This window comes from Macrotis lagotis, chromosome 5 (genome assembly GCF_037893015.1).
Source record: "Macrotis lagotis isolate mMagLag1 chromosome 5, bilby.v1.9.chrom.fasta, whole genome shotgun sequence".
Taxonomy (NCBI): Eukaryota; Metazoa; Chordata; class Mammalia; order Peramelemorphia; family Peramelidae; genus Macrotis; species Macrotis lagotis.
In genome coordinates this window covers 60,856,316-60,881,022 of record NC_133662.1, presented here as the reverse complement: position 1 = coordinate 60,881,022, position 24,707 = coordinate 60,856,316, and the positions used below count along the sequence as shown (strand labels likewise).

Below are 24,707 nucleotides of genomic sequence, written 5' to 3'. Positions count from 1 at the left end.
TCCATTGATTAAAGCATGCAGACTAAAATTCTTTCCATAACTGAGTTAGCCCTTGCTTCCAAAAGACTCATGAAAGTCAATCACTTCTTTCTTTCAAGAGTTATACAGTGTTACAGAAATTCCTCCAAAATTCTAATATAAGGAGTCTATCCTCACTTCAATTAATGTAATCACAAAAAACTTAGACATCCACAACTGAATCAATATAACAACATAAATTATATGTTAAAGAATTTTCCTACAATCTCACCATAAGATATAATTAGGTTATTTATCAATTTGAGAGGATAAGGCTTTAACAATTAGATGGAGGCAGATGAAAGAACACAGGAAACAATTTATGACTAGCTGAAAGAATAAGAAATACCACTAGATTAGTGCCAAATCTCTGAGAGGGAAGCAATCTTGAGGGAAATAGGAAGAATTTCTTCTTTTCAATCATTCCACATTTCTGCCATTGAAACAATAGTGTATCTAGATAGGGGTGAAAGAGATTAAACTAGAAAGAGAGAGCACACCAACAGGGAGAAGAATGACACATCAAGGATACAGAGTTCAGAAAAACAGTAACCAGAGGAGGGGGGCAGTTCCAGAGAATGTGATCAATCATACCAGAGAATATTATAGAATCAAGAAAGGACTTTTAGGTCATAAAATGCTGACAGATTTGTTACCCCTTTGCTACACGCATAGCTTTTATGTTTGCCTCACTAACACTCTTCCCGTAGATCTACATGTATCTGTGACTGAGCATTGGCCCCCAGGGGAAGCAGGGGAAATAGTTGGTTCCAACTGTTTCTCCTATACAACACCCTAATAAATGTCTTTTCCAAAACCTAACTGATCTACTGTCTGATTGTTAATGGGAAACACAATTGTGGGGGTCTATGAATGACAATTATAAAAACAAAACTTCTCAGGGTCACTCCTAGAATCCTGAGGGAGTAGTAGTTAGCCAACCTTCTGGGAACTTCAACCCAAGAATATTAATGTAAATTGGAGGTACAGCTTCAGCGGGGTGCTATCCAAGTTAACTCTGGATTCCTCAAGACCAGGTCTAAATCAATACCTTTGTATCATTCCCAATAACTTTTGGACAATTTTAGGCCCAAGGAGGATTATCCCAATATCTTGTAATTCTCAATTCATTCCTCACAACAAAGTGTGTACATCAGTATATTGAGTAGTATAAAAATTAGTTACTGGGTAAATAAATTCCACCTTTACCAGGTTTTAGATAACCATGGAAAAGTGGAGAGCTTTTGACTACAATTAAAAAGCAGTCTAAAGAAACAGACCTGACCTAAGTATCACATCTGGATCAGTTCACTTTTGTATTGGCTCTATCCAAATGATCATAAAAATTGGAAGATTGAAGAATAAGTTTGAGATCAGGGAGTATCCTAGTCCATTCAATAACTGGAACATTTTTTTTGTTTTATACCCACAGTGGTTCCAAGTAACTCAACTGCCTTAAGATCTACAAAGCTGTGAATAGGACCAGTAAAAGTTTGAGAAAAATATAGACAAAATGGTAGGTCCCATATCAGCAGTGCCTACAATAGCTGCTTGTTTACTCTAAGTGCCTCAAACTCCAATTCACCTGAAAAAGTTTGAGAATAAAGTTTTCCAAGCTACCAAAATAAGATTGATTCCAGTATATTCAAATGAATTCTGGTCTTTTCTAAGTAAGAATTATCACCCTTTCCCCTCCTTCTCCTCTCCCACCACTCTATCAAAAAATGATATAAGGTGACAAGAGAGATATCAAACTGATTTTCTGAAAAAATTCAAATGCAACATTGTATTTATTTCCTATGAAAAACATGTCATAACTGTCAGAAACTGCATAGAATAATGGAAATAGCTCTGGATTTGAAGTCATAGGATTCGCACAACCATTAAAAAATTTATAGTTGCTTTGACAAGTGAGCAAAGCCAGGCGAGCAATTTATACAACACCAATATTATAAAGATAAATAACTTTGGAAGACCTAAGAACTCTAATCAATGCAAAACAAACCACAAAAAAGGACAAAAACAAAGAACCCTACCTACTTCCTGACATCAGTTCAGCACAGAATGAGACATATATTTTTTGATCATAGATAACGTAGGAATTTGTTTTGCTCTAAAATTTTAAGTTATGTGTATATGTATGTGTATACATATATAGTTAAAGAGTTTATATTTTATATATGTGTTATGTAGGTATTGCTTTTTATTTTTTCCCAAGGGGAAGAAACAGAGATAAAATAAATGTTTGTTAATTTAAAAAATTAATATTATAGATAATTTTTCATTTTACCATTATACTACTAAAGATTGCTAAATTTTTCCTATATCTGGGGTTTTCAAATATGGTCTTAAGATTGCTTATAGTCATTGGGAATCCTAAAATAAACATACTAACTGGTCTCTTGAAAGTTATATTATTGGGTGGCTAGGTGGCACAGTGGATAAAGCACCAGCCCTGGAGTCAGGAGTACCTGAGTTCAAATCCAGCCTCAGACACTTAATAATTACCTAGCTATGTGGCCTTGGGCAAGCCACTTAACCCCACTGCCTTGCCAAAAAAAAAAAGAAAAGAAAAGTTATATTGTCACAACATCCTTAATCTCTTTTCTTGGATATTTGTTAATAATTACTTTGCATAGCCTGCTTGCTAACAGACTCATCAAAAACAGGGATGTTCTTTTCCTTAATTCTAGTTAAGTTTTTGTTTGACTGATTTGGGTTTTCAGTGAATATAGAAAACCAAGTGGTTCCTTTTATCTTTTAGCAATGTGGTATTGAGGAAAGCATGTTTGGAGCAGAAATCAAGACAACCTATAATCAGATTTCAGATCTCCTGCTTACAATCTGTGTGACAATGGGAAATCATTTAACCTTCATTTCTAGTTCATCTTCAAGATGAAACAGGTAGATCAGATCTTCACTTAGCTCCCCTCCAGTTCCAGATCTATGATTCTATGAAGCAAGCCTATAAAAGCCCACCATGGACCAAAAACAAATAATCTAAATAATATTCTAAAGAGTCTTGTGGAAAGTTATGATATTAAACATAACAAAATACTAGGCATTTATATACATTAAATTAATTTTTTTCTACCTACCGAGTCTAAATATAGGTTGACTTGACCATGATCATTCTCTACTTTCTTAATCGTATCGCTCAGCAGAATTGCATCTGGAGGCATTGCAAAGCCACTCAGTAAGTTAACTTCCATCAGAGCCATGCCACTCTTGGATGGTCCCCAAAACCTAAAAAGTTAAAAGGGGAAGGAAGGAAGGAAGGAAGGAAGGAAGGAAGGAAGGAAGGAAGGAAGGAAGGAAGGAAGGAAGGAAGGAAGGAAGGAAGGAAGGAAGGAAGGGAGGGAGGGAGGGAGGGAGGGAGGGAGGAAGGGAGGAAGGGAGGGAAGAAGGAAGGAATGGAGGAAAGGAGGAAGTAAAGGAGGAAGTGAAGGAGGGATGAAGAGAAGAAGGAAGAAAAAAAGGGAGAAGGGAAGAAAATAAGGTAAAATGAGAAAATAAAACTTCATAAAAGACTGAACATGCTAATAACAATTTGCTCTACTTGTAACACAAAATGTAATGTTAATTTAGAAATTGAAAGACTCATTACATTAACTGTTTTTATTCACAATTCAAATAAGAATTTGTATGGAGAATTATTTATACACTAGTTTCTCCAAATGTTTCTTCTTAAAACCCAGACCTTAAGACAAAAAAAAAAAAATCAAATAACTTTTCTTTTTTGAATCGCTGAAAATTCAAAAATAAGATTACATAAAAATCCCTTGTGCACAAAAATGTAAGCTACATATATATAGCAATATATATTTCAAAAAAGACCTTTTTTTAGTCACCATGATTTTTAAGCAAGTTACTTTTTTTTTGTTGTTTTCTCTGGAAAAAATGGCATGCCTTCATAGCTGAAAGCCAAGACCCAAAGTGTAAGCAGCTCTTTCTTGATCTCTCAGGATGGCCCCAGTGCCAAACCTTTAACACTCTTTTACCCATCTAGTTTTGGAAAAAGAAGGCTTAATGGGGAGAGATTTTTCTCTTTGGTCCCCTGAATATTTTGGAGTTAGCTTTGTGCTTTCTTTGGCCAATTTGGTAGGATTACATACCTTGGAAAGTTTTATTGCCTTGTATTGTACTTTGAACTATTATATACAAAACTTCTCCCCTCTTTTCCCCTCTCCAGCCCCCCAAAATCTAAGTAACAAAACTTCTGCCTCCTAGACAATGTTTGGGGTTTTTTCCCCAAAATGAATAGGCGGCAGGAACTACTTGCTTGGAATATAGAAGTAACCAGAATGATCATGGAAAAGAATATGTTTCCAATGTGCATAGTATGACAATTATTTAATTAGTTTCAATTACTATTTATTTATAGTTACTGATGGCCAAAAAAAAAAAAGAAGAAGAAAAAGGAAGGCTGGGCAGAGAACACTTGCTTTTCAAAGCAATGATATTAAACCTGGCAGTCTGACTGATTGAAAAGCAATACAGCACAACTGCTGACTTCAGTTGGCTCAGAAATCAGAAGCAACTGAAACCATCTGTTGGGTCCTCCACATAGCCAAAATAGATGCGATTGAAAATAAATCACTGAAATGGACCTTCAGGCAATTATATCTGGGCAATTATCATAGATGAGAGGAATGGTTGAACTGCTTAAATTATATTAAACATTACATCTAAAGGCAACTTGATGACCTCATCTTTCTGCTACCTAAGAAGTGAGAGCCAACATCCCCAGGATAAGCTAGGACTCATAATGATACTATTCAACATAAAGCAATAACAAGAATAATGGAGTGGTCCTTAACCTGGAATCCATGAGGTACATGGATAGATTTCAGGGATACTGGTAATTTGAATAGGAAATATATGTGTGTGTGTGTATATATAAATTATATATATATGTACATACATAATCTTTATTTTCACTAAACTTTGATTTCTTTTTTAATCCTACTATATCTTCTATTTTATGTACTTTTAAACATTTTTAAAAGGATATCCATAGGCTTCACCAGACTGCCAAAGGAATCTGTGATGCAAAAAAAATTATGAATCTCCGGAAAAAGGTGAAGTTGCCTTGGATCTTTATTCAAGAAAACTCAGTAATTGAAAGATTACACAATGTTGTATTCAGATACATCAATCAACTCCATCCACCCACCTATCCTAGGTCAGTGTTACTTCCCCAGTATTAAATGAGTACCTATTTGAGATTTTCCACAGTGATTTAGTTGCATACAGTATGGTAGAAGGGGAAGAATACTTGTTTTAGTGTCAGAAAGGATGAATACGAATCCCAAGCTTTGTACTTAAAACTTCATGGAAAACAAGCAAGCCACTTCTTATGAGGGTGTGGCCAAGGTCATCTCTAACATCCATTCCAGGTTGATGGCAGAATAGCTTTGGATCTAAATCTACTTTTCAACCATTATTGTACACACCGTAATAAAATCCCCTTTCTAAATTTCCCCAACACTTCTTAAATGTTCCCACCTGATTTCTAAAAAAAGATTCCTGGTAATAAAGTCCATGGAATAGAAACAAGTATTCTTCTGTGGTGAGATCTCATTTTGATGGGACAGAGAATATTTTCATATTCAGAAGAGGATTCTGGGTTTCATTTTCTTTTCCGGCAGATTAGGGAACCCCAAAAAAAGAGGTTCTCACAATCCCATTTCTCCCAACCCTTCCTGTCAAGACCTAAGGTGTGGATACTGTTAGGATCTCCCCCCCATATAATTATGTCCTTTACTTGGGGATACATGATTACTGGACTATGAAGTCAATGTCTTCCCATACTCTAGGTGAATGCAAATTGGATTTCAATTTGAATTAGTAATAACAAATATTTATTAAGCACTACTTTGTTTCAGGACAGTGTTAAATGCTGGTTATGTGTGCAATGAACCATTAGAGTTATTTTTATTTTTTTTTAATTTTGCACATAAAACTGCAAATCTAATATGTACAACTTGCTTTTCTTTTTAAATGTATAATAAAATTATCAAGTAGCCTTTTTTTCCCTCCTTCCTCATTCTGCACCCTAGAGATGACTACCATTAGACACAAATATGTGTGTATATGTATATTTACATATAAATATACATACTTCTATTTATCAGTTCTTTGTTGCAGATAGCATCTTCATTCAGAAGTTCTTTGAAGTTAATTTGGATATTTATAATAGTCAAAATAACTTAGTCATTGAAAGTTGTTCTTAAAGGGGGTAGCTAAGTGGTGCAGTGGATAGAGTACTGGCTCTGGAGTCAGGAGAAGCTGAGTTCAAATCTAATCTCAGACACCTAATAATTGCCTAGCTGTGTGAACCTCGGGCAAGTCACTTAACTCCATTACCTTAAATAAAATTTTTTAAAAAAAGAAAGTTATTCTTAAAACAGAATTGCTGAAATCTACCCTTTTTAGATTAAGGATATATATATATATATATATATATATATATATATATATATATATATATATATAATGAGAGACATGGTGGGAATATCAAAAAGCTGATATTAAATATATTTTTCTAATTTAATGCCCATCTAGCTATTGAGATTTTTTACAGTTAATCAAATAAGAGCTAGGAGGTCCATAATATTACAAAATGTATTCACCTACCATGTATTTATGTTGAGTAGAAACAGAAAGTGGATCTCAAATATTTCAGTTGGCAGGGATCTTAAAGTTTTAAATGTGGGGTATGTGAATTCATTTTTTTTAAATTCTATTTTTCAATATAATGGATTACCTTGTAATCATATATATTTTATTACATATATATATATATATATATTTAAAAACATAATTCTAAAAAGGGAATATAGGATTTACCAGAGTGCCAAAAGGGGTCATAGAAGAAAAAAGATAAAAAAATGCTAAGGAAGGAAGGAAAGGAGGAAGAGAGAGAGGAAGGGAGAGAAGGAGAGAGGGAGGAAAGGAGGGAGAGAGAGAAATGAAGGAAGAAAAGAAGAAAAACTTTCACCCATACTTTGTTGTCCGTAAAAGTAAAGAAAAATTCTGTTCTGTACATAAGGTTTTAACCTTGGATTTAAATCACCTCTCTTTAGGAGAAGTTCTAATTAGATAAATATATAAAGTTAATCAAAACTTTCTGCTATCTTATTTATAATGTACACAAAAAGAAATATTTAAGATCAGAAAAATACAAACATGTGTACACACACTGAATTGACCAGAATACATGAAATTCCATTGCAACAGGTTTCCTTATATGTAGACCTTCATTTGTACACCTTCATTTCTTCCCATTCTTATCTAGATTCTAACTTTCTTCAAAGTCCTTTCAAATTCCATCTCCCTCCATGAGGTACTTTAGTTCTCAGTAACACCTTCCCCATCCATAAAATCATTTAGTTTAACACTTAATTGGTCTCTAACTGTTGCCTGTATCTTATTTATAAATTATAAACTCATTCCTTTGGGGAGAAGCAGGAAATGAAGGAATTATACTTCTTTTTATCTCATAATACCAACATATTCAACACACAGTATGCATTCTTTTAATATTGCCGATTGAATATCGGAGCCATGAAAGAGTGGTTTTGATTGAATTATAACTTTTTGGAGTGTGATGAACATTAGCTCTCAAGTCTATCAAATCATTAGCACTAATATAGGAAGTTTCACAAAAGTCTACACATTTACCCTCATACCACTTCAGAACTCTAGAATGAAACAAATGCGCTAATTCATATTGTTGAATATTTTGGGAATATTTCTTGAATATTTTGAAAAATCAGATACAACTTTTTAAATTAACTACTTCATAGGTCAGTGCCAGTGAATAACTCTATCTTTACAATTTCCTTCTGTTTTGCAAAATTTAGAATTTTGAAGTGGTATAATGGCAGACTACCCCAAACTTAAGTGAGTTGAATAAAATCACTTGAATTTCTTGATAAAATGGAACTTCTTGACTAACTTAATGCAACATTACTGTCTTTGTTAGGCAGAAAAAGGTGGAAAAAACCTAGGACTCAAGGATATCAGCAATTAAAAATTTCTTCAGGAAAGTTGTTGAACCAGAAGCAAAGCTACCATTCCTTCCATGGAAGAAGCACTCTACTTTTTGCAGTGAAAGAATGGTGTATGTACATGCCTCAGTCTCTCCAGTATCACCCACACTTCCAAAAGACTCAAGTAGCCAGTGTGGCTAGGGATGTTTCCTGAGAGTTTATTGTGCTAATAAATCTTTATTGCCTTTATGAGCAGAAAAAAAAAAATTAGAGATGAGGAAACTGAGGCAAGGAGTAGTTAAGTGACTTGCTCAGGGTCACACACATAGTAAGTGTCTGAGATCATACTTAACTTAGGTCCTTTTGATTTAAAATCCAAAAACTCTATCCACTGTGCATCTAGATGCCAATTTAGAAGATTTAGAAAACAATCTTTTTAAACATTCCTATTAAAAATACTTAAATAGTTGAAGTATGATGTTGCTTAAAACATTGTTCATTTTAGAAATCTTAAGGCTCTCTTCTGTATTTGGAGTACTGAACATATTCTGAAATTTTTTCATTTGTCCTTCTTAGGTCCAAAAGTATTCAATAACTAGAGAAAGGAATGATGGGTTAGTCCTTCAACATTTGGCCTGGAATATACATATAATGATTTATATCTTCAGTAAAAACATAAAATATAAATAAAGACCTACCTGGTGCACACATTTACAGTCAAATGATTGATATCCTCTTTATTATCTTTTACAGCAACCTCTAAGTCAAAGGCTTCTTGACTTTGAATGGATCTGCGACTTCTAGAAGACACTGAATTTTTTACATTATAAACAACATTGAGCTGCAAAAAATAAAAGGGGAGAAAGAATGCTATTAATCAGTTATCAAAGATTATCAGCATGTTTGTTAAATATTTGGATTTTCTTGAACATAGTTAAGATTTGGAAATAGTCTTCAAAGTGGAAAAATTACCTTTTTTGGCTAAATACAGAAAGACAACATTGGAATAATGGATAGAGCAAGATTTCTTGGTTGTCTGAATCTTGGGCAACTACTTTCTAAGACATTTCCTAGTAATTAGAGATGTGTTGTGATCTTTTTGAACAGTTTTCACCAATGCAAAATCACATATCACTGGTATATTACCTAAAGAAAATGCTGTTATAAAAGAACTGTATATGTCAAACCAACCAATAAGCATTTATTAATCATTATGTATCAGGTAAGGCAGACAGGTGGCATATTAGATGGAGTGCTAGGCCTGAAGTAGGCATGACCTGACTCCAAATCTGGCTTCAAGCACTTACTAGGTTAGCTCTGTGACCCTGTCTCATTTTCCTCAGTTTGTCTGAATGAACTAGAGAAGGAAATGGCAAACCATTCTAGTAGTATCTTTAACTAGAAAATCCCAAATGGAGTCAGTCAGATACAAGTGAAACAACTAAACAGTAACCAGTGCAAGTTTCTCACTCTTCTGTCCAGTTACAAGACCTTATAAGATGATCTTGTAGTTTATTCCATGCAGTTGGAGGTTTAACTACCTGTCAGAGCTCAGTGTTAACTGCAAATGAGAGCTTTCATGATGTCCCCTTCCCTGGTGAATGTTAAATGAAATAAATCCTTAAGAGAATGCATTATTCACACCCCTCTGTCATGACTAGTTTTCATCTACTCCCTACTTTTTTATTTTCAATCTCAAAACTAGTTCTTTATTCCTGGGAGAGGAATGCCTACTGCTCCCCATCTTCCTATCCAATTCTGTGTATGTACTTGTGTGTTGAGGAGGAATTAATAGGGAGGGGGGAGTGGGGGGAGAAGTAGAGAGTGGTGTCAATATAACTTTCAGCATAGAACTAAATCCAAGAATCAAGTCTAAATAAATTATGTTCCTTGATTATTCCTAGTCTACCTACTTAGTGATTCCCATCAAATACCACTGGAAAATTGATCAGATGTTATCTCTAACTGCAAAAACTAAATTGAACCCTTTAAATGTTCAGTGATCCCTACTTTTTTTTTTTGACTATTTCACCAATTTGATAGGAACAGAAGTGGCATTTATTGATTCAGGATATTTTGCAATTTTCTCTATCCTCCATTTCAAAATCAACCCTGTGGGATTCAGACTTAAGGAGGGCAAAAGAGTCATCTGCATTTGAAAGGCTGTCACATGGAAAAAGAATGAGCACTTTTTTCTGTTTGGACCTGGAGGGTAGAACCAGGAGCAAAAGATAGAAGGTTTCAAAACTCAAATCTAAGTCTGATGATAGTAAGAACCTTCCATATAATTAATAATATTCCATATAATTAAATATTATAGGAGACTGGATCCCAAGAGATAATGGGGGATCCTCAAGTAGCCAGCGATGCTGTAGTGCTCTTCATTGTCAGATGGGTTGAACTTGATGATACCTGAGATCCCTTACATCTAACATTCAATGAACTCTTCCACCTCATATCTTCCTATAAGAATTTAGCCAAATATGTATTCAGCATCTACTTATGTGCCTTGCACTGCTACTTAGCAAAGGGTTAATTTGTGGTTATGAATTAGTAAAAATTAATGGAATAATAAAGCCTATAAATAATAACTGGTAATAAAGACAATAAATATAAATTTAATAATAAATATAAATAATAAAATTTACATTTAAAAAAGGAGTAATGAATTTAATATAATAGATAAGTAATAAATTTTAATTAAATAAATATAAGGAAATTATATTGAAACAATAATTAATAGGTAATAAACAATATATTAGTAAATATTAATGATTTATAAACATTCACTGGTTAATAAACATTCTGTGGATAGTTTTATAATTTTACTCTCAAAATTTTTCAAAACTTGAATAATTGGGACAATGTTTTACATATACTTTAACTTTATTGATTACATTTGGGAGTCTGTATATTTACTGCTGCAGAATCTAATGTCCCTGACCTGTATATCCAACCATAACAGAAATGAGAAAGTCCCCAATCTTTCTTAATCAGGTCCTCCTTTAGTTTCTTAACTATTTCCTTTTTCTCTGCACATTTTACACTGTGATTATAAAGGTATCAAATTCATTCTCTTCCTTCCTTTCATGGATTTAAGGAATAAACATCTTTGCAAAATTATTTTGCAACATTCCTAATCTGCAATATCTTTATTTCTGATTTGTCATATTTGATGGACTTCCCATTTCTTATTTTTTCAATCCAATTTTTCATTGACATTTTTTAAAATTGTATTTATTTAAGGCAATGGGGTTAAAGTGACTTGCCCAAGGTCACATGTAGGTAATTATTAAGTGTCTGAGGTCACATTTGAACTCAGGCCCTCCTGACTCCAGGGCCAGTATTCTATCCACTGCACCACCTAGCTGACCCTTCAATCCCATTTTTAAGAGAAATGTAAAGGTATATAGTATTACCAATCTTTGTCTCTTCCCCAATAGCTGGCACAGTACTTTTTATTGTGAATTAATCTCATGCTTCTTTAATTCCCTCTGACAGCCATTTTGATTTTATCAGCAGAGGATATCAGTTGTATGAATTTATGCATATTTTTTTCTTCAGCTAACTCATCTTTTTCATACTTAGCATATATTTTCTTAGTCTTCAAATAAGATGTCTGTATGTTTAGATTTTGAGATCCAGCTTTTCTATGAGTTATATAATTTAATAACTATTCATTCAAGTAGTACTAATATCTATGTTTTGTTACAGTTTCTTCATTTTTAAAAAATTGAATAATCAATTAATGAATTCCTTCAGTTTTATTTTAACTATAAGAATATTGAAATTAGTCATGTGGTGCTGACTATAACTTGTAGTTTACCTTAGGATATTTGTTTTCCTGTTTCAAATTTGTATTATAATATACAGGTTATACTTTAGGCAACAGAAGAATTCCTCCAGAGCTGTACATAAAATAAACATGTGAACAATATAGTTTCACAGAAAGTAAAGTTGACCTCAATATATAGTAAAAATTACAAATAAAAATCTTTTTTGACAATACATTAAAATTTGCCTCTGACACAAATTGCACTATATAACTCTGGGCAAGTCATCTAATTGTCTTCATGGCCCAGGCAATTACAAAAGATTGTAAACTATAAAACATCTGTACCACAAAATAAGTTTTATTACCTATTTATATGATTTACACAGTTTAATTATAGGTCCAATACCTCTCACCCCCACCCCCAGCCCACCAAAAAAGAAAACCCTAATTAAAAATATCACCACTCATTATGGAGCATATAATTAAGATAAAAATCTAAAATGAACAATATTGTAACTAAGATAAATTATTCAAAGAAAGAATGAATCTTCATGTATATATTAAATTATGCAAAAACACATATTTTCATACTATAACAGGGAATGGGAATAAATCATGTATTTCACATTTAATACCACCAAAAATTCCACTAAACTTTAATGATGAAGTAGTCATGGGTTGCTATTTTCCAAATAATCAACAAAACTAACAAAAAGAAATGTTTATAAATTTTAAAAATTAAAATTAAAAGCCATTTATAATTTTAGCCAGGTTATAAAGATGAATCAATAAGAATTGTAGAGATTGTAATTAGAGAAGCATTACCTAAAAAGTCTAAGCACCCAGAAGAATTTTTTTCAACTTTATCAATTAAAAATACAATCTACTTAGGCACAGAAGAATGGATTCAGTTAGAGGACAGATACATATCAATTAAGTAGTGAACGAGGTGTTGATCTAAATAAACATAAACATGACTACACACCTGACAGAAAGCAAATCCAAAACCATTTGCTGAAACAGTAACTGAAGTTGGCTGTTGAGCAGCAAGCTAAAGGAAAGGGAGAGAAAAGATAGTGCATATGTGATTATGATAATATCCTTTATTATACTGTAAAGTCCTAAAAAGATAATGATTAGTACTACCAGTAAGAATATAATCAGTTCAGTATGATCCTTTTTGTCAATTAAAACAAGTATGCATATGTCTTATATATGTGTGTGTGTGTGTGTGTGTGTGTGTGTGTGTGTGTGTGTGTATAAAACCTATACACACACATATGTGAATGTTGGTGTTGAATTATTTCAGTCATTTCTGACTCTTCATAACCGACCCCATTTGGGATTTTCTTGGCAAAGATACTGGAATGGTTTTCCATTTCCCTCTCCAGCTGAGGAAACTGAGGCAAACAGGGTTAAATAATTTGTCCAAGGTCTTATAGTTATGTGTTTGAAACCAGATTTACACTCAGGACGATTAATCTTCCTGACTCCAGGCCTGGTACTCTAGCCACTATGGCAGCAAGTTGCCCATAAATGTGCATAAATTTCTATATACATATATTAATATATACTCATATATAAACAGACACATTTGGGAAGACTTAATTAATACTCAACAAATGTACTTAACCCTTTTGATCATGGACCCCTTTGATAATCAGGTGAAGCCCTTATGCTATAGTAGTTTATTACCTATATTTAAAAAATGCTAAATTTCAGCAAGAGGTTAAAGAAAATAAAGACGTGATTTTTTTTTGCCTCATTCAAGGTCATGAACACCAAATTTATAACCACTGATCTAAAGCTCTCTGTAGTAGGTAGGAAAGGAAAATTATTCCCCTTATCCACCAATCTTTGTGATGTCACTGATCTGCAAGAATGAAGGAAAAACAACAATGTTCTTCTCTGTGACTTCTGGCTACCATCCCTTTATTTCATTAAGGGTAAGTAAAGGAAGAAAGGTAAATCAAGATCTCTGGTGATTGACAGTTGTTCATTTAAAGTGCCCACACACTCGGCCCTAGACAAAGCCCAGTAAAGAATTTTATCTTCCTGTCCTGACTGGTAAGACATCCCTATGGTGACATGAATTATGTCACACTAGACTTCACTTCATCCTTCCTTTTCTTTTTCCCTCTCTTATTTTCCAAGATTCAGAGACCAACATTCCCCCCATTCCCAAGCAGGGGTACCAGACCACATTCAAGTGGACATAAGACAGGGAAGGAAATCATCTGATGAAACCAGAGTACAGAGACAACAGAATGTGCACCCCAGCGACTAGCATTGTGCTTCATACATAACATGTGCTTCTATATGTTTGTTGGAGTACTTTGTGACCTTCATCCAAAAAGTTAGACCATTGGTCTAAAAGATCCTTAGTAGTTTCACTGGTGGTATCCTTTGCCTCTCCTGGCTCATCTGCTTTCTTCTCTAATCATAACCATTTTCTCCTTTATTCTATTTCTCTTTCCTAATCTGAGTTTCCAAACATTCACCCAATGTTGGACATTCAAATTGCTTTTCCTTAATCCAGGGGCCTAGGTACACTATTCCATAGGTTCAAAGCCCTGTGACCTGTATTAACTTATCTGAAATCTGTTTATCTATTTCTGACTGATAAATGAACTAAAGAGAAAATTGCTTCAGTTTAAAGCATCATCTACCCAGTTTTAATAGTTTTTCAATAAACAAATATTCCTCATTACCTACCTCTGCTGTTTGAAGAAGAAATCTGTTTTTAGTGTTAATCAGAAACTCCATTGGTGTCACACTAGGCCCAGTTATTTTTACCCTCATGTCCGTATGTCCAAAAGTGGTGAGAGCTGCAAATGTAGATAAGGCATGCAAGGCCACAATGGTATCCTGGAAAAGAAGAAACAGTTTACAGATTATATGCACATCATTTAAAGAATTCTGAATTTTTTTCCCCAATAACTGAAGACAATTCTAACAACTGAACTGTGAATTACTTTTTTTCTTCACTGTCAAAAATAACAATTACTAGGGTGATAAGAAAATTCCTTCTAGAGGCATATTAGATGAGAAAAAACTCCCTGGCTAATTGGCTAGATGTCTCCTGTAACATTAAAGGCGGGGAACCAATCAGATATGCCTGAGTCAGCCTACCCACCTTTCCAATTAGACAATTGACCCAGTTCTGTTGGAACATCATGGAAGAAATAAGATGACAGAGTGCCATAAATTACTGGGAGCTTTTAGTATGAGTTGTTTATGCTGAAAATTCTAAGTCCTAAACAAAAAGCAGCTGTAAAGGATACAAACATGGAAAGGATAAATTATGTCTCAAGACCAGCAGGACTGAATGTCTTCTCAGGACTGAGAAGAAAATTCAACTTATCTTTAAAATGACACTTACAAAATGCTACTAACTATAAGTTATTATCATTTTAAAAGTACAAAAGGACATTAAGAATGATTATTTTAAAATAACCACTTTATTCTCTCATCATAAAACCTTAATTTATTTTAAAGCCATAAACAAACCAGTCAATCAGTTGATACACATTCTTTAAGAAACTAAATGTTAAATTCACCATATGAAAAGGGTGAAAGTGGAAGAGAAATACATAAACTCAATAGATATTTTCACTCATAAAGAATTTTACTTATTTAATTTTACTCTTCTAAGTTGGAATCTCAAAGCATGGAATCTTTATGTTCCATTAAATGCAGACACGGTATAACTATAAAATAATGAGACATCTTCATATATATAGCTTAGTGACAAAAAATTTTCCATTTCTTTACAATCACACAATTCCATAAAGTCCAGAATCCTACCTCTCTGAAGAGCATATAAAAAATTTCCATAAACCCAAAAAACCCATATATTTTCAGAAAAAGATAATCAATAACTTATCAGCTCTAACCTGGGTAGAGGAATAACCTCCCAGTTTATTTCTCTGCTTGCTTAACCACCTCATAATAGGCATCCCCTCTGCCATCCGATTTTGCAGGAAATGTGACAATAATGCATACGCTGCCACCTCAATATCCAAGGAACTCGGCTGCCAGGATTCAGAAAGTTTGGATACTGATGATTCCCAAAACTGCATGCCTCCTGCAAGAGAACAACATCATCAAAATAGACAATAGATGAGAGTTGGATAATTAAGACTATTTTCAACCTATGTGTGTTTAAAAAAAAGTGTAGATCAAATTATTTAATCTCTTTTTAGGGTTGTTGTTTTTTTTTTTTTGGCAAGGCAATGAGGTTAAGTGGCTTGTCCAAGGCCACACAGCTAGGTAATTATTAAGTGACTGAGGCTGGATTTGAACTCAAGTACTCCTGACTCCAGGGCTGGTGCTTTTATTCACTGTGCCACTTAGCCACCCCCATACCATTTATCTTAAAATAGAGAGGTAATGGACTCAGAATACAGCATAATTTTTTTGGACATGACTAATGCAAGAATTGTTTTTGCATAAACATCAGTAATGGGTTCTGTTTTTCTTTTCTCAAATAGGTAGAACACAGAGAAGTGGGAGTGAGAGAATTCAGAATTGAAAATTAAACTGAATTCTTCCATGGGAACATTTGAGAGGCAGCCTGCTATAACAGAATGTCTACTAAACTTTGAGTTCAAAATGCCCGCTCTGATATTTTTTCTAGCTGAATGACTATGGAAGAGTCATTTAATCACTCCAGGTCTCCTAATCTATAAAATAGGAGAGAAGGAGAGGGTTTGGAGGTTCTGATCTCCTTTGAGCTCTCAAACTATTATTTAATCAATTGGCCCATATCTAGAATAGGTTAGAAAAGATTCTAAATAAACAATAAATATCTAGCTCCTCCCATATTTAGATCGTCCCATTTAAGCAGAGAGCCCAGGGTATCCATTTCATCATTTTATAAATTCCCCTGGATTTACACATGCCTTGTATGAGTAGCCTCTCTTTTTCAACTTAGTTTTGTGTGCTGTCTTCCCCCATTAGATTGTGAACTCCTTTAGTACAGGGACTCTCTTTTGCCTTTTTTATTACATAGTGCCTTGTATGTATATAAACATACACCTGTTTATATATATATATATATATATATACACACATATTTACAAATACACATACATACATACATACATGTGTATGTGTAATACTTTGTATATGTGTATGTGTGTATATGTATGCTTAATAAATTGATCTTGTTAATAGTAATGATGATGATGATGATAATGGAACAATGTTTTCTGAAGTCTTACAAGTGTCTGACAATTGTATGAAACTCTCCTTTAATTAACTTGCAGAATTTATTACTAGTAGTATGAAGTTCCCACAATACTCCATAGGGCACATTCTGCCTTTTGATTAAATCAAAATAGTATGTTTAGCTTTTGATGATATTCCAATTGAAAAAGGGTGGGTGAACCTCCTGAAGTTATAAAAGGCATGGAGTAGAATGACCAAATGGATATATAACACAGTAGACAGACTGTGGCACCTTGCAGAAGAGACATCAAATACTCAAAATGGTGAAAGTCATCACAACAATCAGCATATATCAGCTTTAAAATCATTAGAGTAAGTATGGTTGTTGCTGTTTAGTCAGTTAGTTATGTCCATCTCTTCATGATCCCATTTAGGATTTTCTTGGCAATGATACTGGAGAAGTTTACCATTTCCTTCTCCAGCTCATTTTACAGATGGGGAAACTGAGGCAAATAAGGTTAAGTGACTAGCCTAGGGTCACACAACTAATAAGTGTCTGAGGTCAAGTGTGAATTCACTAAACTAAGTCCTTCTAATTCCAGGCCCATCACTCTATCCACGGTACCACTCAGTTGACCAAAAGGGTCCCTTCATGAAGTCCAAACCTCTCATTTTCTAATAATAATATCAGCAAGTAATTACAAACCTTAAGGTTTGAAATCACATTCCATCCTCACAATCCTAAGAGGTAGATGCTATTATGACCCCATGTTACAACTGCAGAAACTGAGGTTCAAAAAGGTTAATGACTTGCCTAGTATTACATATCAAGTAAATAGTTGAGGAAAGATTTGAACTCAGGTCTTTGTGACTCCATGTCCAGTAATATATCCATCATTCTATGCTTCCTTTAAATCAGAAAGTCCTGGACAAGTCCCTTAATTTTCAGTAGGCAGATCTGTAACCCTACATCAAAGAAATCACAAGTCTAGAACAAAATAGAAAAAAAAAATTCCTAAGTAATAAAAGAATACACTCACCTTCATGTTCTGCTCTCTGGTTCAAAATATCCAGAGCGGCTCTCCCTTCTGAACTTTCCACAGATGACAGAGCATAACTTATGAGAGCAAGAGTGTAGTTATCTAAAACACCTTCCCTGAACTGGGACTCCAAAAAGTTAACAGATTCTCTCATATCCATGGATACCTAGATAAGCATGAAGATATTAGGGTATTAAAAATAACCCCTTTATCACATTTAAATATCAAACCTAGATGAAAACTTAGGAATCTGACATATTATCATTTTTTAAGAGTGATAACTAACTTTTACAATGACAAGTTACTAGGTCTTGTTCCCCAGAGGAAGAAGGAATGAATGGTAGAGCTCCAACTAAGAATGCTGACCTGAAGCAAGGATTGGGTGTATTCTTGGGAAGCATAGCATGATTCAGTTTCAAATATGAATATTGCAAATTCAAGAAACAAAATGATCTATCACACCCAGTTCAGGGGCAGGAAACTAGAAAAGTGATCGGTAACTCCAGGTTCAGCACTGTATCCACTGCACCAACTAGCTGTCCAGTCACAAATATATCTTTTTTATAAATAAGAAAATCAACAGACAAATAGTTGGGGAAATGTTTTTACCAAAATAGATAACTTTAAGTTTTAAAAGAACTCTTCCTTCTAAATTATATTTGTTAACTTATTATTAACACATCTTTCAATGTTTGCGTAAGTTTTCTTTAAAAATATAATTTACAGGGGCGGCTAGGTGGAGCAGTGGATAGAGCACTGGCCTTGGAGTCAGGAGTACCTGAGTTCAAATCCGGCCTCAGACACTTAATAATTACCTACCGTGTGGCCTCGGGCAAGCCACTTAACCCCACTGCCTTGCAAAAACTAAGTATGTATAATTTACATGCAGTGGATAGAGCACCAGCCCTGGAGTCAGGAGCACCTGAGTTCAAATGTGGCCTGAGACACTTAATAATTACCTAGCCGTGTGGCCTCGGGCAAGCCACTTAACCCCATTGCCTAACCTAACCAAAATACATATATAATATATATATATACATATATATATATTACAGAATTTCTTGAGCAACACCTGAAACTTAGCTATCAAGAAGAATGTTGGAATAGGGAAGCAAAGAAATTTATGATCAAACTAAGATCCTTAGAAGAAGGTTTAGAAAGCAAAGGAACTGAGTCTCTAGATCCTAAACATCTCTTCCTTCTTATTTCACTTATTCAAATACAACAAAAAGTTAAATACCTGGTACTTTTGATAACCTAAGAGCGATGTCAGAATATAGGCTGTAAGGGTAACTGGACTATTATTGCCACCTTGAAGGTCACTATGGATCACTCTTCCTGGTTCCCAGAATTCACCATTGGGTTTTTTATGTTTCTGGAGCCAAGAAAATGTTCTGTGTAACACATCCTGATCAATATCTATGTAAGAAGAAGCTTGAAGAAAACATCTTAGGACAAAAGCTGATAACCTAGATGGGGGGAAAAATAGAACTTTTAAAATTAAATACATGTTACAAAATCTTCCAAACATCATTAAATGAGCAAATGAATGATTTTTTTTTACCCCACAGAATCCAACAGAGGGATGAAAAGATAGTTGGGAGAAGGAAAAGGCAGAATGCACAGCAAAAAGGAAAATAACAAAGTAATGCTATGGATACTAAAGAAAACTATGTCCTATAAATCCTATAAATCCATATCTTATAAATAAAATGTTCTCTAAGTGGAAGTATAATTACTATCTTCATTCCCCAAAAAGAAACTCATTTTGTATGAGTTGTGAAACATTCCATGTATTTATGAAATAAAAGCAAAATTATACATTCTATCTTATACCTGCTGAAATCAAATAAGGTTTTCAATATTTATAGTACAGAACCAAACTGTACTATTTTTGTATTACCCTGATCACAAGTATATTACTTTTTTTTTAGATTTTTGCAAGGCAATGGGGTTAAGTGGCTTGCCCGAGGCCACACGGCTAGGTAATTATTAAGTGTCTGAGGCCGGATTTGAACTCAGGTCCTCCTGACTCCAAGGCCGGTGCTCTATCCACTGCACCATCTAGCCACCCCTACAAATGTATTACTTTTGAGGAAAAACAACAAATGAAATACTCTCCCTTCTAGACTATCAAGTTTAGAGGAAGTGGATGCCAAGTGGGATGTTAATGGAGGAGTGATGGATTATATTCTATAAATATCAGAAGAGAAAGGTAAATGGTATACAGAAAAAGAAGAGATAAGATACAGATAAGAAGAGATAAGATTTAGTGTCTAAGTATTGGACTTAGAGTTAGGAAGAGATAGATTCAAAGGTCACCTCAGTTATCCACTAGTTTTGTCCCTCATTAGCTCTTAAATTCTATGAGGGTTGGGACAGTTTTTGCCTCTTTTTGTATCTCTGCACTTAGCATACAGTAGACACTTAATAAATGCTTACTGCTTAAAAGAACTTCAAAACTCTAAATCTTAGTTTCATGATCTGTAAAAGGAGGAATCTATAAAATGTTTCATGATCTTTAAAATGAATGCCACTTCTAGCTCTAAATACATAACACTACAATAATAGATAAGAATCAGTAGGTCATCCAGTGATAACATCATTAACAACTGGATGAGTTGTCATTGGTTATGACAATAGCTTGGAGAAGACATTGTAATCAACATTTCCAGTTTTATCTCCTATTTCCAAATAATAAGCAATTCTATTACTATGGCAATTCTAATCAATTATTATACCCTCAACAATACACTGAATTTGACTTTATGTTAGAAATTTTTCGAAAATTCAGACAAACTATTCTATCCTTTTACTACATAGTCGTTTTCATTAATTGTTCCCATCAGATGTACAATCATCTCAAAGCATTCTGTGTTACTGCACTCATAATGATAGAAATACTATTCATCTTCCAAAAAAGATAAAAGTGACTTTTTTTCGGAATTGTCTCAAACTATTGCCTGCAGAGAATACCCTTAAAAGTTGGGTTCTGATGAAAACCAAGCTGCAAGACAAACCATTGAGAAATGTCTGCCAGTTTCTTGAACATTTTCATCTCAGGGAATTATCTGAATTATGTATTCCTGATCTAAGATATAGATTATTTTTGCTGATAAACATACATACCATGTGCTACCAGAAGGATCATTATTTCCAAAAGCACTGAAAGAACCATCATCCCTTTGGTACAGAAGTTCTCTTTGGTAGCCTGAAGACATAAAAAGAGATGAGGATGTTCAGTATTATTAATTTCCTAGTCAATATTATCTCATAAAGAAAACAAGGGTGGAGGAAAGGAAAGAAAAAAGGAGTCAGATACTTATGCAGCTTATACAATTGCAGATCCTGTAAGGGATGTAAAGGTATTGGACTACTACAATATAATAGAAGAAATAAGAGATAAGGGAGATTATAATTAATGGTTATAATTTATCAATAAAAAATCAAATTATCTATAAATGCTTACTAAACAAGTTAGGTGGTCATATTTATATGCTCAATTTTAAGTTTTAATTTAAAAATTTACCATAAAAAATGAACATTCACCTTTTTAACATTCACCTTTTCCCCTTATCAAAAAGCTACCCATTAAAATTAATATTAAAGTATTTATTATAATGGATTTGGCAAATTATTACCGATACTAAGGCAGAAATTTGTTGATCAATATCTTTTACTTAATTCCTTTCTTATTCTTCACATTAACTACATCAGGAAAGTAGAATGTAGCAGTGAGTCACAAAAATATTAAACAATTTTCTCAAGTTTATAAATAACTTTCTTAAAATCACAGTGGAATCCAGGATAAGAACTCAGGCCTTTGATTTGCAAACCAAGATTTCGTCCACCATTCAGACTCTCTTCAATGCTTTATACTATGAATAGCCACAATTGAAATGTGACTTTTATCTTGTAAAACATGAAAATATTTTGGGACCCATGTAAACTTTGGAAAATATCTCTAATATCAGAATGACCTATTCAGAAAAAAGGGGACAATATGCCTTCTAACGGCACAAATCCTATCAACAACTATTGTTCCAAGTATGAGATATTGTAAAATTGGTCATGGGGATGAGATCATGGAGATGAGATCAGTCCTCATGAAAATTACCTCTCAGGTGGCTGACCTCCAGGACTTTGCATCAACAACTATCACCAATCCTCCACCAGTCAGAGGCAGCACAAAGAAAACAAAATACTGAATTCTCCAATTCTGAAGTAAATCTCCTTTGCTTATTTAGCTGGAATAGGGAATGTAAATGTCAAGCTATGATCATGGGTGACAACAATTAGAAAAACATAACCTGGAGGGAAAATATTCCCTCTCTCCATCTGACTGGAGAAACTTGTATTAAGTAATATAAACAGAATAACTTTATTTACCCTCTAAGTCAATTTTAACCTAATGATGTATTTATGGTGGCTAATTAATTCTTTGGAAAAAGTTAATCCAGAGATACATAGTTAATATTTCTACTGTGATGATGTCCTGGGCTTATGATTCTAAATAGAAAAGGGAAAAAATCCTCGTTATTATATAAAGGGAATATAGTGTGTGTGTGTGTGTGTGTGTGTGTGTGTATTATAAAGAGAAATTTTTCTACAAAAAATTATAAGTAATTCAATTTTATCATATCAATAATACATAACATTTCTATAGCACTTTAAGGTTTGCCTGGTGTTTTACAAATACCTCACTTTGTCATCATGGGAGGTAGTCACTAATATTATCCCCATTTTACATCTGAGAAGACTGAATCATTTAGAGGTGAAATTATTTGCCCAGGATCACTTAGTGGGTGTCTAAGACAGGATCTAAACTCACATCTTCTAGAATCCAGATTGAGCCACTGGGTCACTTAGTTCCCAGTTTAGAGATAGAGAAAGAAACAGAAAGACAGATAGAAGACAGACTGATGGATAGACAGAGAGATGATAGATATCTATAAGTTTATTATATTATTCATGTGAATTATTATTAAAATCTAAATTATGATCACAGAATCTTAATCTTAGGAAAAAATATGAAAGAACATTTAGTTCAATAACTCCACAAATCAAGAATAACATCCAAACTTTCCTAACAATTAGTCATGAAACTCCTTGAAGATCCACAGAGATGGAAAATTCACTACCCTCCTGATTAAAGACAGCTCTAATTATTTAGAATTTTTTTATTGAGTTGAAATCTGCCCCCCAAACACATACACACACATACCCTAGTGCAACTTGCCATAGTCACACAATAAAATTTTTCTTCCCCAAGAGTTCAAGTATTTTTTTTTAGAATACTGAAAATACAGGATGATATGGTGAAAAGAGGACTAGATGAGGAGTTAGAAAGAACTCAGTTTAATTCCCATCTCTGCCATTTACTATCCATGTTCCCTTGCGCAAGTTACAACCTTTCTGAGTTTTTTTCTTCTGCAAAATGATAAGATGGGACTGAGTATTTTCTAAGGTCCTTTTAGGATAATCAAAAACTCTTAATATATGATTTCATGATTCCTTCTTTTTTCCCAGTGCAAATTAAACATTCCAGTTTCTCTAACTCATATAGCATGGTTAAAGTCCATCCTGGTTACTACCATCCCTTGGCAGCCTAGTAAAGTCTATGAACTCCTCTTAAAACAATGTTTTTAAATGAATAAAAGAGAAAATGGTCAAGACACCTGAAATCTATCCATGGATCTCAGGTTAAGAATTCTTGTTACAGAGGGTATTTATTTAGTAAATTAGTAAATTTGGTATTTTGTAAATTAGTAAAATTGGTATTTCTCCCTAGTTCCTGCTATTTTTATAGTGTAGGAAATAAATGCATTTGCTTTAATATGATATTAATTTTTCAGTAATTAGAATATCTAAGAAATAATTTTGCACAAAATCACAGTAAGGGATGGAGACTACTTAGCTTAATAAACGGTTTGATTAGAAGGGATCGAGTCTTAGGAGCTCTCTGATAAAACTCATCAGCTAAGGACTCTAACTAAACTTTCGAGAGACAGAACCCACAAAGGGACCCAGTGAGGCAGTTATCCTACTCAAGGTAACCGGGAAAAGAGCAGAAAGGGTCTGCTCCCTTGGAGAGGCGGCCCACCAGAGGGGTGGCCTGTCAGAGCCAAAGAACCTCAGCCTCCCAGAGGCAGCCCCAGGGCGCTGGGGGTCTCAGCTCACAGCAGCGGGGGAGTCTCCTGAGCTGCACCCCGAGGAGCACCGGGCACAAAGTGGGGGAACACCAGGGGACCTCTGCCAGAGCAAGCACTTGGAGCCCAGCCCTCGGGGCACACGGCAAGCAGCATCATCTTTCCCCAGTCCTGATCCAGGAAACAGAAGCAGGTGGAGCCGGTAAGCAGGAGCCCCCAGGGCATGAGCCCATTGAACTGAGGAAGGGGAGTGAAGAGAGACTGCCTAGCTCTGTCCTCTGCCCCTGAAACAGGACTCTGAGGCTCTGACCACATTCAGATCCTGACCACAGTCTAGGACCCCCATAGAACAGCAGGGGCCCCCCCATAGAACAGCAGGGGCCCCCCCACCTCAGCCCCATGGCAGAGGGGGGCGCTTATGGTCATTCACAGACCAAGAGGGAGGACAGAGCCGCACACACTGAGACCCATGTGGGAGTGTCCCAAAAGCTCAAGAAACACCCCAAACCAGGCCCAGGCTGGGAAAATGAGCAAGCAGAGAAACAAAAAGAAGATT

The 24,707-nt window shown here is 34.5% G+C and overlaps 1 protein-coding gene across 2 annotated transcripts in view; it reads right to left on the bottom strand.

Moving 5' to 3' along the window:
* The window catches only part of CD109 (CD109 molecule), a 163,777-nt gene that overhangs the window by 9,930 nt on the left and 129,140 nt on the right, over positions 1-24,707 (bottom strand). For both annotated transcript variants that reach the window (XM_074237331.1, XM_074237330.1), the window contains exons 24-31: positions 21,132-21,213; positions 19,243-19,471; positions 18,003-18,168; positions 15,687-15,877; positions 14,506-14,658; positions 12,776-12,841; positions 8,714-8,856; positions 3,117-3,264 (exon numbers count right to left, since the gene is read on the bottom strand). In XM_074237331.1, coding sequence (XP_074093432.1) covers positions 3,117-3,264; positions 8,714-8,856; positions 12,776-12,841; positions 14,506-14,658; positions 15,687-15,877; positions 18,003-18,168; positions 19,243-19,471; positions 21,132-21,213 — 1,178 coding nt within the window. The remainder of the gene's footprint in view (positions 1-3,116; positions 3,265-8,713; positions 8,857-12,775; positions 12,842-14,505; positions 14,659-15,686; positions 15,878-18,002; positions 18,169-19,242; positions 19,472-21,131; positions 21,214-24,707) is intronic.